Below are 14,189 nucleotides of genomic sequence, written 5' to 3' on the forward strand. Positions count from 1 at the left end.
TATTATTGCTACTCTGTCTCTGTTTTTGTTCTACCAAATGTTCACTTTGTTCAGTTCATTGTTTAAGGCTCTTTATAGTATTTTTCTTTAAGAAATATAAATTTTATTAATTTTTAAGGCATGTTTGCATTACAGCTATTCTTTGCACAGTACTATATAATCCACAAATTTAAGGTGTATTGAACTTCACTTGATTGTTCTATTTAAATGTATATTGCATTGCTACTCAGATTTGGGTGGTAAACACTTGAAAGTCTATTCCTGTTATAAACAAAGTACTGTTTTTAATGTCATCTATTTGTAAAGATTCAATTAAAGTGCAGATTTAGTTAGATTCTCTGCTGTCATTTTGGCTTCATTTACCAAATCTGTTTGACTTTGTGACCTAAGCTTGATGGAGTATGGGAACACTTTGGCCTGCAAAATAATCAGCCCTAAATCTCATAGATTTTGCAAACTGAACTTCACACCCATTGAAAGAGCAATAGTAGTGCTATCAATTTCTTTGTACAACAGTGGCATAAAGGCCAATTCATACCGGACAAGTCACGTCAAGCTGTCATTCAAACCCATTTTCATAAGCGTTTTAATCTCTACTGGGCACACATCAATCTCAAGATTGTATATCACAACTTTTTACATGCCTGTATGAGCGGAGCAAGAAAAGAGGGAGCAGCTACCTATCTTGTATTAACAAACACAAATGTAATATAACTGGTAAAACCCTCCCTCTCTAATATTAACATTCATTAACAGATGAACATAGAAATGATTTAAGTCGATAGTTGTCAAACTAATTGGAAATGCAAAACGTTGTATTAAATGTAACACAATTCCATTCATTATTTTACATTACTGTTAATATACTGTAGCTCTCACAGCAAAAATCAAAATCACCACAAATGTAAATTCACCAACTTGTAACTGACTCAGATGGTAGAGTTGCCCAGCCAGATTAAAACTGATGTGTGCTGTTGCTTTTTCTCTTTCTTTAATTACAAATCTAAATTGATTATTCTGTTTAGCATTGTGCCTTACTTAAAGACCTAAAGGAATGGTTAAGTAAAAAATGAAATGTACAAACTCCCCTTTACCCTAACCAGCACGTTTGTACTATTTTATTATTGGACTGTTGATAGAAGGCTATAGAGAACAATTGATGGATGTTTTTATACATACATACTACATATTACCTTAAACACAGCATATAGTAATTCAGACTTGTGAGGACAAGGGACTGAACAAGGACTTTCCTTTTAGTATACATGGTAACAGTGCAGATCTGTGATTAGTAACAATCACAATTAGTAATGCTATACTCCCTTCCTTCCTGATTGACCCTTTTAGACCCTATGTGTGTGGTCTGAACAGTCCAGAAGGAAATGCAGCTGACACATAAATCTCACACTGCCACTGTCTCTGCTGCCCTCCGCAGAGCAGCTGTGTATAGATATAGATGTAAAATCATGAATAGTTTAAGCAGTAACGGTGAGTTCTTTCTCATATGACCCTGATGTGTGTGTGTGTGTCTGCATCTACCTCCCATGTGTTGTAATAGCAACTCTGTGTGCAAGGTAGAAAGAGAGAATGGAGAAACAAGTGAGATAGGATAAGGGAGAAAGAATGGAAAAGAGAAAGAGGAGTACAATCGTGGCAGAGGTAGGGGCCAAGGGAATAAAGGTTTGAGTAAGAGGCAATGCAAATGAGGGAGAGAGTGAGCAAGTGGGAGCAAAAGAGCAAGGGAATGGTGAAAATTGTAACTGGTAAGATTCCATCACATCACAACAATGATTCACCACAGTCCTAGCTTTGTCACCCATCGACATGCATATACCGCCCCCCCCCCCAACCTGTGCATCTGCTCTGTCAGTCTTTCTGAACTCTTTCTCCTCTGACCTTCACTTTACTCTCATGTTAATATGAATGAGAAAAAAAAAATTTCATTTACACACCCACCTTTATTTGCTCTAGTGTATTTTCCACGCTTATGTGTATGTTATTATGAGAAGGCATTACCAAAAACTGGCTCAAAAAAGATAATTGAAAGAGGGAATTATTAATACAATAAGCAATTCTTTCTTCCTATTTCACTCCTTTGTTATTTTTTCCCCCAGTTTACTGTCTTCACCTCTTGATGACCATCACATGTCATATTTATAAATATGTGATACACACTTTTTTTTTCTTTTTTTTTTTCAACTTTAGAGATCTCCCTCAGTATGGACACAAACAGTGGCAGTCCTATTTTGGCCGTACCTTCGATGTCTACACCAAACTTTGGAAGTTTCAGCAACAGCACAGGTCAGCCATTAATTCTAAATAATAATAATTTCACAGAAATTAAATAAAAATAATATAATGCTCAGGTGCAACATTTGTTTCATTTTATTTTCAATAAATGACAAAAAAAGCCTGAAAAAAGGATTCAATTTGGGTGCCATTCAAATTTGCTCCCTAGCCAGTGAGCTAACCATTAGTAGCTAGTTGACACTAGTTAATGGTTAACTACACTGAGTGTAGATCATTATTATATTTTGAACACAGCAGCCAAATAATACCAGACAATATATATCAATAAATAAGATGTACTCTCAAAGGGCATGTGGTGTGTGTATGTGTGTGTTATGTGATAAATGGGAGAACAGACAGGTGCTGGACAATCGATACGGGCTCAAGAGGTGGCAGATTGGCGAGGTGGCCTCCAAAATCGGCCAGCTCTACTACCATTACTAGTAAGGCTGTTTTTCCTAAAAGCTTTGGTTGGTTTATGGCAGGACCTCAGATTGCTCTAATGAGTGTATTCCTCATGTTCTCCTCATTCAGTCTCCGTACCTCAGAAACCAGCTACTTAAATGAAGCTTTTTCCTTCTACTCGGCCATCCGCCAGCGCTCATATTACTACCAGGTCAACAAGGAGGACAGGTGAGAATGGACTTTTTGTTGTTAAAAGTACAATCATGCCTAAACTGGAATATAATCAATTAAAATATTATATATTTATTTATATTATCACCTGAATCACACACTAATAATTGTTAGCATACCATTCTATCTTCAAACTTATGGCAACACCTCCTACCTGAGGTTGATATTCATGTACAAAATTTAGCCAAAGAAAGTGATTTGATTTCAAGGTGGCTCTCAAACTGTTTTCACAACTATTTAAGCACGTTTATAGAAACCACTACTTTACTCATCATCCACTTTATTATGAACATCTGCCAGTTTTGGTGAACTGTAGCCTCAGATTCCTGTTCTGCTATTGTAGCTCATCTGAGTCAAGTATTGGCATGGTGTGCATTCTGAGATGCTTTTTTTTTTCACCATGGCTGTTATTTACTATAACCTTTGTGTCAACTTAAACAAGCCTGGCCATTCTGACCACTTATCAACAATTATGAAGGACTCATGAATGACTGCAAATACTCACTCTATTTTGACATAAAACCTAAAATCTCTGTTTGACACCTGAATCATAGAGTTAGAACCCAGATCTAATCTAATTTCCTGTTAAAAACATGTGGAATGACTTGAAGAGAGATTTGAACAGAACATAAAAAGTGGAGAACCTAAGGAAGACTGAGTGCTGTATTATAAGAATTAACAAGTTAACGGGTGTGCACATATGTGCATCTAATTTATTGTTTCCTAAAATATTCTATTTTGTTGGTTGCTATATTACATTAAACATGGAAAAATATCTGTCTGGTATCCACACTATCCTGGTTAAGATACTGACTGTTCAGTATGAGGCCTTATCATTCATTTTATTTTTTTATGTCTAAACCATTGTTTACTTGTTTACCTGCTTCACATTTTTCTGTGTTCCTTCCTGACCCATGACTGTTTTTTATTTACTGATTATTGATTATGCTTTCTTCATGCTGCCTACCTGTTTTTTTTGACCAATACTAAGTAATATGATTACGATTTTTGGACATGCCCAAATAAACACAACACACACAAACACACACTCCCCTTCTGTCTCTAGCACACAACAAAATTCTGGATGATTTGTCCACTGTACAATAAAAGCCATCTCTGTCATAATTAATGGAATTCCAAATTTGTTATCTTGTAGCTTGACATATGACAAAGGAATTCCTTCTATGATTAATAGACCGTTTTGATTTTCAGAGCATTCCCTGAGATGGAATATACCGCTACTATATATACACTGATAAATAATAGATATACCGCTAATTTACCACTTTTGGCATAATATACAACAAAATATATTCTCATCAAGTGACAGAACATCAAACAGAAAATAGGTCTCAGTGACTGGACAGGAACTCCAATTAGTGGGGTCTTTATATAGCTCAGGAATGTGAGACTCAAACTTCCCAAATAGAGGACAGTCTCAAAAACTTTTGTTAAACAAAATAGGGTCTGCTCCACAGTGTAGCATGAAAAAACAAACAAACAAACAAAAAAACAGATTGTATAACATTTTCCCTAAAAACCTCTTCGGAAACCTTCCTCTTTCTGTTGACACTGAAGACAGATTTGTTCAACATAAAATCTTATGTCTATAATATTCCCCTGAATGTAGAATCTGGAAGAGATTAAATAAAGGCACCGTCTATTTAAGTGTATTTATTTATTCCATGGCTCCAGAATTGACATGGTCTAAGAATGAAGTAGGGTGGAGGAAACATTAAGAAACAAAATTATTAAGGAATATTTCTCTTACACCACTGAAAAAGGTGTAATCATATCAAGGTAGATGTAAAAGCCTACGCATCCCCACATCAAGTAACCTTTGGTGTACTGATACTTTATTGACTGCTGAATACCTTAACAAATTAAAATTCCATTTATAAATACTATCAAGAAGTACTTGTATCTAATCAATCTCTAAAGGAAAAAAGTATTAAAATTATAATATAAATATTAATACTACTTAATACTAATATACAATATTAGCCAGAATCATTTTGCTACATTCCATTTTTTAGGTAAATTATGCTCAGCATGTTTGGTGAAAACCAACATAGCACAAACATAGCACACAACATAGCACACCTCAAACAACTTTCTAGCATAGAGGAGGGGTGCTCTGAGCTGGTTTTGCAGCCCCATGGCCTAAGAAACCTGCAGCCATTAAGACGATGAACTCAATATAATTTATACAAGAATTTTACTGAGATGAATGTGAGGTAATTTGAATGTGAGGTCATCAACTTAAGCTGGGCCAAAATTGCAACATGACAATGATGCCAAGCACACCAGAAAATCAAAATGTAAATGGCTAAAATAGAAAAATTTCAAGGTGTTTGACGATGCTATGGTGGGATCTTGAGACAGCCATGCAAGCATTAATGCCCTTAAATATTAGTTAACTGAAGCAATGCTGTAAAAAAAAAGTGTGCCTAAATGTGAGACAGATTAACTCTTACAGAAAAAAAACCCTTCAATTTTGTTGTTGCTGAAAATGGTTCTACATGTTGCTGAATTATAAGGTGTACATATTTGTTCTCATCTGGTTTTTGAATGTTGGTTTACATTTTGGGAAAAAAAAATAACGTTTAATTTTTTTTGGCACCTGAGACTATTTGTTTGTTTATAGAAGTTGTGTAGTTGTTCAGGACAATACAATTGTTCTTTAGGCTCTGATAAATAAAAACATAGAGTTGACCGAGGGTACTTCTCCCATGACTGAATTTAAAATCAGTGAATATAATAGGAAAATATGTACCCTTGCACATTCATGCAATTAGCCATGTGACCATGTTGGAAAATATTCAGTGCCTGGTCTCTTTACAATGGCTATTTTTGACACAGAGATGCTATTTATTTCTCTGTTCTGAAGTTTGATGTGAACATCAAAAGAAGCTCTGGACCTGCAGGATTTTATGCATTGCGCTGCTGTCACATGTTTGGCACATACATCATAACAGCATAGGTTACCGATGGATTTCCAACACCTAAATGTTCCTGTAGGCACCTTTGGGGCTGTTATCTGTAAGTTCAACCCGTTTTGTGCTGACAGAAATACAGCTCTGCACTGTAAGGCTCGCAGTGGTGGCTTGTGTTTTTACATCAGCAGGGAATGTTGCACGACCTCTGAGTTGGTTTCTAATTACTTCTCATCACTGTGGTGCTTGTGACTATTAGATGCAGACCATTTTACCTCAAATCAGTGCTCCCTAAATTCCATCAGCATGTGGACTTTGCAACAAGAGGGGCAATTGCACTGGATCACAAACATCCACAGCACATACCATGCTCTAAAGCATTCTAAACTGGTTCCAAAGCAGGTGAAACCTGGCCAGCAGACTATTTTAAGCCCACTGGCATCAGTGACCAGCAACATCAGCAATTGCATTGATGACGTGACTGTCTCCAAGACCATCACCACACAATCCAATCAGAAGTCGTGGATAGCTGCTAAGGTGTATGCGGACCGGAGACTCTGCTTTCAGAGCAGTTGACAATGTGGCTCTACGATCAAATGGTCAAACTGTCCCAGGTAAGGACCTGTCTGTGACAGTGATTCCAGTTGTGCTGAACAACATCTGTGCTCAGTTTGAGGCACAGAACTATGTGGCAGCAAGGAAGACCATCTCTCCTCCGAATGACCAGGTATCAGGTATCTCACCACAGATGATGTCAAGAAAACTCTACACATGCCTCAAGACATCTACCATTGTCACCACCCTCCATCTGGCTCTCACGCACCTGGACAAAAAGGACACATTTTTGAATGCTGTTTACAGACAAGGCTGTGTTCTTAGTCCACTGCTGTTCACTTTGCTGACACATGACTGTGCAGCAATGCACACCTCTAATCATATCATCAAGTCACCAGTGACATGAACGTGGTGGGTCTCATCAGCAAGAATGTTAATTGAAAGAATTGAAAGAATGTTTTGTTGAAAAATGAATCCTTGTTTCCATGAAAAGTGTTATGTTTGGCAAAAGCCAGACACTGCATTCCAACATAAAAAGCAGTTTTGTAAGCATGAATGGGCCACAATTCCATTCATTGTGTCAGGTTGTTCACCAGTTACTGGAAATATTTGGTTGTTGTTGCTCAAAGAGATCACAGCAGAAAGCAAAGGTTCAAATAAATCTCTTGTTTAATTGGTTCTCTTTAGCTAGTTTTAGGACCTAGAGGAAGATCTTATCAGATAATTAATTTTATTCACTTCATCTATCAGTGGTTTTAATGTTATGGCTGGTTGGTGTATATGCTCTCACTTCTGGAGTTTTGCTGTCTGACCCTAATTATGAGTCTGGGCCATTGCTAGCATTAACATGGTTAGAGCATAGCATTAACATGTGAGGGCCCTCAAAGTCAAAGTGACTTCATACTCATTTAGTGTTTAAAAAAGTAAAATCTGATTCCATACAGAATTGTTAGAATGTTAATTGTACGAGAAAGATTCAGAGTTTGAAATTGATTGAAACTTTCTTTAGAGTATCACATGATTTACATATATTACATATTTACATATTTTTTCATATTTTTCTAAATGAATATGAAATTTGTGTGAAATTTTCTGTGGACTTGCTCTCTTTTTTTACTCTGTCCCTTTGTTTGTCTGTGTGATTGTTTTTGCTGTCATCTCTCTTCTGTCGTTCTCTATTCTTCGTTCTCTCATTCCTTTTCTCTTTGTGCTCTCTCTTCTGAACCCCTTTCCCCATTTCCCTCCATTGACTCCCCTATATTTCTCTCATCATTTTCCCTATCATACTTCTTTTTCCCTCTTTCCAAACTTCTCTTTTCCTCACTGCTTGCTTTCTCCTCATAGGCCCGAGTTGGTGGTGAAGAAATTGAGGTACTATGCCCGCTTCATTGTAGTGTGTTTGCTGCTCAACAAAATGGACCTGGTAAAAGTTTTGGTCAAGGTAATTTCCCAACTGTGGGCCATTTCAGAATTACCCTGATTCAAATGTAGAGACATTTAGCCATCTTCTCTAGCAGCTTCAGTGCAGTGCAGTGTTAGTCACATTTTGTGCATTTAATCTCATCATCATCATTGTCATCATCATCATCGTTATCAACATCTTGCTGTCCTCATACTATCTGCTTTAATGTTGGTAGAGTTCAAAAGCTAATACAGTGCTCAATGCTTGTGCAGGAGCTTTCAGAAGAGATTGAAGACTACACACAGCGCTTCAACACAGAGGACCAGTTAGAGTGGAACCTGGTGCTGCAGGAGGTTGCTGCTTTTGTGGAGGTAAGACTTCTGAATCAGGATAGAAAACGATTATAAGCCCAAATCATCACCACCCTAACCCCACCATGTTTGACTGTGGGTATGGCGCATTTCAGGTGATATGCTGTGTTTGGTTTTTTACCAAACATTGTGCTGCACATGATGACCACACATCCCCACCTTGGTTTTAACTGTCTAAGGGATATTGTTCAAGAACCTTTATGACTCTATTAGATATGAACCTCTATGCAAGTCTTCCTGCCATGTTCTCTTAGAAAGAGAAGGAGCTTATTCCTAGCCATCCTATCATGAAATCTATGCTTATTTGCTCTTTTCTCAGATTGTACTGTCATGAACATTTAATATGCTTTCAGAGGCCTGTAGATTACATTACATTACATTGCTCTTGTGTTTTTCTTTATATCCCACTGAGCATCAAATTGTCTGATGTTGGACTGAGTTTGCTGGGAAACACACTCCTGGGAAGATTTGCAACTGTCATGAAGGCTCTCCCTTTATATAACAGTCCTTCTCACAGTAGAATAGTGCTTTCAAATTATATGGAGATGGCCTTATTATCTGTCCCAGATTAATGAGCAGTAGCAATGGCTTATCTGAGGTCATTGCTGATATCCTTTTTTTTCTTGGCATGATGTAGACATGTCTGAGTGCTCCAGAACACTAAATTTGTTTGTTTATAGAAGTTGGTGCGGACCACACAATTGTTATTTAGACCCTGATAAATAAAAACATAGAATTAAAGGAGGGTATGCTTTATTTTCCCATGAATGTATAAATGGAAAAGTGTGGGGTAAATATATAAAAATTCACTCAATCTGCAGTTGCTGTGATATTCTGATTAAAAAAAATATTAGTGTCTTTTATTTGGAGTATTTTATTCATGTGTTATAAATGCTTCAGTGGTTCATTTTGTTTGTCTTTTTGGATAATGACTTTTTTATGTTTCTTTAGGCTGATCCTGTTATGATTCTGAATGACGACAATGCAGTGGTGGTCAAGTCCAGTCGATTGCAGGAAGGGGGTGTGCCCCAGCTTGAGCCTGGCATGGTGGTTGGGCAGCTGACACTGGCTGACGCCCTCATTGTCGGCAACTGCAACAGTCAGGTAAACTGTAGGGACTGAAACATCTTAAACATTAAACATTAAGAGATGTTGAAGCAATCTGGAGAAAATTTCCTATTGTTTTAGTGGTTACTATACACTGTATTGCCAAAAGTATGTGGAAACCTGACCATCACACCCAAATATGGGTGTTAAAAATTATTAGTTAAAATTGTTAGAAAATTAGGAACAGATTTTCTCTTGTGGAAGTGTGTTCAAGAAATGGTCCGAGGCCTTGTAATGCTCTGAAGCAGCTGCAGTGGTTCATAGAGTAATTAGAAGTGTACTTCATAAAATGTGGTGATTCTGCAACATGGAAATAAGTAATAGTGTTTTCTTCCACTTTTTGTGTGAGACCTCTAATTTGATTTGTAAGTTATTGCTTGTAAATTAGTAAAGTAGCGAAAATACTGTAAATTATTGCTGTTATTTGTTCTCATTATGCATTTATTTTTTTATTCTGTATTTATTTAAGGAGACCTGTGTAGGAAACACATGACCAGCTAACTCTTGTCTGCAGTCACTTAGGTTTCCTTAATAGAAAATGTCCATTAACTGCAATAACTTACAATACTTTATATTTGGATACCGAAGGTCATTTCCAAGTATTTTTGGACTTTAATAAGTAGAAGTAGAGCAATTCCATTTCCCACCTCTACTTTGTCAGTTGCAAGAATTTTTTAATGTTAGTTCTTGTTAGTTTTTTTGTTTCTTTTAATGTTAGTTTGCAAGCAAGCCAGTCTCTCAAGTCTGACTCATTAAATAAATGAATCTACCTCAGCTGGTGTTCAGAGACAGTAGTTTGATTTACCTTTATGTTCTGATATCCTCCTGATAATATGCTATCTCAGAGTTTTTCATGAAGTATTGGAGCCCAGATACTTCTCTGTATATAGTATTCATTTGTACATCTTCTTTCCAAGTGAAAAGTGTGTGTACACTGTATACTGTCTTCTATACATTTAAAGCTATAACCAAAACTGAAGTGCTTATTTTGGACAGTTGGATGGAGATTCTATGGCATTTCACATGCACATACAGTTGTAGTTTAGGATAAAAATACAACTGCTCTTAGAAAACCTTTTGCTTGTTCCAGTTATTAAGGCAAGCCCTAACTGAACACACAATAGATTTTTTTGTGAATCCATAATTATTAATATTATACATGAGATGTTAAATGGCAGTGTTGATTGATGTGATGTATACAAACTAGTCAGCTGAAATAAGTGGAAATGGCTAAACAGATGTCTTGCACAAAAACCTTCAAACTGGCAGACACTGAAAAAAGGTGGATACCAATTACACTGTTTTTATGTGATTATGATTTGTATTATGCTCATACAGAAAAACTATGGTTGATTTGGATTTTATAATTTAAAGTGTAGCAGTTATTATTTCATTTTTATGTCTGTGTGTGTTTTAATATTTCTTTATTTCTACTACGTAATTCAGTGTGCAGCCTTTATTTTCTCTGTATGTTATCGTGTACAGAAGTGGGATTAATTCAGGCTTCCGCAAATTGCAAAAACACAACAGAGAAAATGTTTACATTTTTTTACAAATTTAAAATCTTACATTTAGCAGCTTTAAAATACAAGCAATTAAATTTAAAAACACAAGCAACGTGATCTTAAAAATCTCTTTGCTCAGGTGAAGTTCAGCGAGTTGACCATCGACATGTTTCGCATGCTCCAGGCCCTCGAGCGAGAACCAGTGAATCTTGCCACCCAAACCACCAAACCAGGGACACTTGTAAGAGAAGACTCTTGCACTCTCCCCATCTCTCTCACCGTTGAGTGTTCTTTTTCGTCTCTTATTCCTCTCCCTTTCATCAGTTTCACTCTCTCTCACTCTCTTAGGCTTTCATCTCTCTCTTTTTCCAGGAGCCCAACGAAAAGCCAGCCAAGCGGGAGAACCCTCACAAATACCTTCTATACAAGCCCACCTTCAGCCAACTTTACACCTTCCTTTCAGCCTCCTTCAAGGTCAGCACATATTTCCTCACACATCACCTTTGTTTATGTCTTACTGCTTGTCTCTGTAGTTGTTTCTTACATTGATCGACCCGATCAAACATTTACAAATCTAAATTCACTGGGTTTTGCACATTTTATCGTGTTTTTGCAATAGAGTAAATTGTCTTTGTAATTGATTAATGAATACACACATAATATTCCACAATTACAAAGCACAAACAAAGCAAAGGGACTCCAAATTGGGCTAAAATGCAATCTGTTAGCTGTGATTATATACATAGAAAGGCACATATGTGTGTGTATGTCCCAGTGTATGTCAGCCCAGTATCTAAGCCATTTTGTAGTATCTAAGCCACTCTTTGTAGACTTCCACAATCTTGTTTCACCTTTCAGGACTCCAGGTTTATTATTTACATGTGATAAACATGAAAGGCTGTCCCTGTACAACGACATGGTTTTGTTTCTATTTTTAATGCTCGATTTCTTTAAATAATCACAGCACTACATTTTTTGTTTGATCACCTAATAAATGCCACCACCTCAGCTGATTGTGGTTTAACTATGGACTATGAGAAATGTAAGGCCATTTTTGTTAATAAATTTAGTCATATTTGAGCAAGGATTAAAGCTCCACTGGTCCTTTTGTATCTAACTGGACGATGGACACACATATTGTACAGTCTTCATTAGTTTATTGACCATTTCCACAATATTCTCAGATGATTGAGAATGTCCATGACCATGATTATTGGCACAGAATTACCCAAACTGCAGTTATAGATTAGGGGGGAAAAACACCTTTTTCCAGTATTTCCTGGTATTTTTCCAGTCTTTAGATGTCTAGTGTTGGTGAGTCTTTGCCCATGATAGCCTTAGATTTTTGTTCTTGGCTGAGAGAAGTGTAGCTTGATGTGGTCTTCTGCTGTTGTAGCCCAAGATTTGATGTGCATTGTGTGAAATGCGTTTCTGCTGACCATGATTATAGATGGTGTTCAAACCAGACTGGCTCAAACCAGTCTGATCTATCGATTTCTATCATCAGTAAGGTGTTTCAGCCTTCCTCTCACCGGTTGTTTAATGTTTTTGCCCCGTTGTAAACTTTATAGAATGTTATGCATCAAAATCTCAGATCAGCATATTCTGAAGTGTTTTACCAAGTAATGAATGCTATATAAATGAATGTTTTTTTTATTTATTCTAAAATCTTATTTTGCCTTGGGATTATTTTGTGTAGATTGATTGTCAAAAAAGTCAGTTTAATCAATGTAGCCAGTTTTTCTACATTAATGAGAGTTGATTCTTAAAAAAAATTATAAATAAAAGTCTCCTGCACCCCAATTTTCCTCCCCAGTTTAGTCAGCTGCCAATTTCCACCCAGCAAGCAGCTTTATACAACAGCCCCCATTTCACAACAAATTGGAAACCAACCAACTGCATCTTATTGAACTGCTCCTCATGTGTCTTAGGTCTTAGTAACACACTTGGGTTGTCCACCCTCTTTCAAAAATATGAAATCACAGATGCCCACAATTGGCAAGCGTTGGTGTAATTGACGGAAGTAAGAGTATAATTGCCACCGAAACAGGTAGCTTTAAAATCATTACAGTCTGAACCTGCGATTTACATTTACATTTAAATTTCTGGCACTTGGCAGATGCTCTTATCCAGAGCGAAATACAAAAGTGCTTTAAAGTTTCTATCAATGAATATATTTGTGTTTTTTTTTATATTAAATATGTACATACAACATATAACAATACATAAACAGGGAAAAAATAAGAGCTAGTTTAAGTGTTTTAGGAAAAGGTAGGTCTTCAGTTGCAGGTGGAAAACAGTCAGTGACTCGGCTGTACGGACCTCTAGGTGCCAGAACAGAGAAGAGTTTTCCTTTTACCCTGAGATGGTGGGACCAGTCGAGCAGTGCTAGTTGATCTGAGGGAGCGAGTTGCAGTGTGAGGAGTAATAAGATCTTTGAAGTAAGATGGTGCTGGTCCATTCTTGGCTTTGTAGGCAAGCATCAGTGTTTTGAATTTGATGCGTGCAGCTGCCGGAAGCCAGTGGAGGGAACGCAGCAGTGGGGTGAGGTGGGAGAACTTAGGCAGGTTTAAAACAAGTTGTGCATTACTAATGTTTGTATATATGTTGGTAAACTAGTGTAGTAGTATTGTGGTGTGGCAGTACACATACACTAACCTAAGTAATGCGACTGGACAGATTTCTAGATAATATTCTATATCTGTTTTGGGACATCTCACACTTTATCCATTGTGTGGAATTATTTTTCTTTGTATGTCATCATCTCTTGTTTTGTTATCACTGTGTTAACACATATGTCTATGTGGATTTGGGTAATGCATCCTGCTTTGGCATGAAAGCACATTCTTTTTTCACTTATGTTTTTAGTTGCTCTATAGTACTGAAGTAAAAGTTGTACTGAATGTAAAAAAATCAAAAAGCTTCAAAAGTGTAAGCTACATAAGAATTTGACTTAGACTATTATACAATGTATGTAACAGCATAAATCATACACAGATTAGCCATAACATTAACCAGAACAACACTTGCCATAACAAACCACCTGCCTAATCTTGTGTAGGTCCCCTTTGTGCCACCACACAATGCTGTGCTGTGATATCTGGCACCAAGCATTTAGCAGATCCTTTAAGTTGTGAGGTGGGGACTCAATGGATCATACTTTCTTGTCCAGCACATTATCGTGCTTAGTCAGATTGAGATCTGGGGAATTTGTATGCCAGTTTGACACCTCGAACACAGTTGTCAGTTTTTGTGGTGTGGTAGGTTGCATTATACTTCTAAAATAGGCCACTGCCATTAGGGAATACCTTTAACATGATGGGGTGTACTTGGCCTGCAACAATATTTAGGTAGGTGGTATGTGTTAAAGTAACATCCACATTAATGC

General features: G+C 36.9%; 1 protein-coding gene across 4 annotated transcripts in view; it reads left to right on the top strand.

Annotated features, from left to right (window-relative positions):
• The window catches only part of scai (suppressor of cancer cell invasion), a 50,891-nt gene that overhangs the window by 26,752 nt on the left and 9,950 nt on the right, over positions 1 to 14,189 (top strand). For 2 of the 4 annotated variants that reach the window (XM_058383213.1, XM_058383214.1), the window contains 8 exons: positions 2,206 to 2,301; positions 2,646 to 2,732; positions 2,824 to 2,922; positions 7,761 to 7,857; positions 8,091 to 8,189; positions 9,141 to 9,293; positions 10,941 to 11,081; positions 11,174 to 11,275. In XM_058383213.1, coding sequence (XP_058239196.1) covers positions 2,206 to 2,301; positions 2,646 to 2,732; positions 2,824 to 2,922; positions 7,761 to 7,857; positions 8,091 to 8,189; positions 9,141 to 9,293; positions 10,941 to 11,081; positions 11,174 to 11,275 — 874 coding nt within the window. Of the gene's footprint in view, positions 1 to 2,205; positions 2,302 to 2,645; positions 2,733 to 2,823; positions 2,923 to 7,760; positions 7,858 to 8,090; positions 8,190 to 9,140; positions 9,294 to 10,940; positions 11,082 to 11,149; positions 11,276 to 14,189 lie in introns of all 4 variants that reach the window. The other 2 variants (XM_058383215.1, XM_058383216.1) reach the window with 2 other exon arrangements.

The sequence above is a fragment of the Hemibagrus wyckioides genome, linkage group LG28, assembly GCF_019097595.1.
Source record: "Hemibagrus wyckioides isolate EC202008001 linkage group LG28, SWU_Hwy_1.0, whole genome shotgun sequence".
Lineage (NCBI taxonomy): Eukaryota > Metazoa > Chordata > Actinopteri > Siluriformes > Bagridae > Hemibagrus > Hemibagrus wyckioides.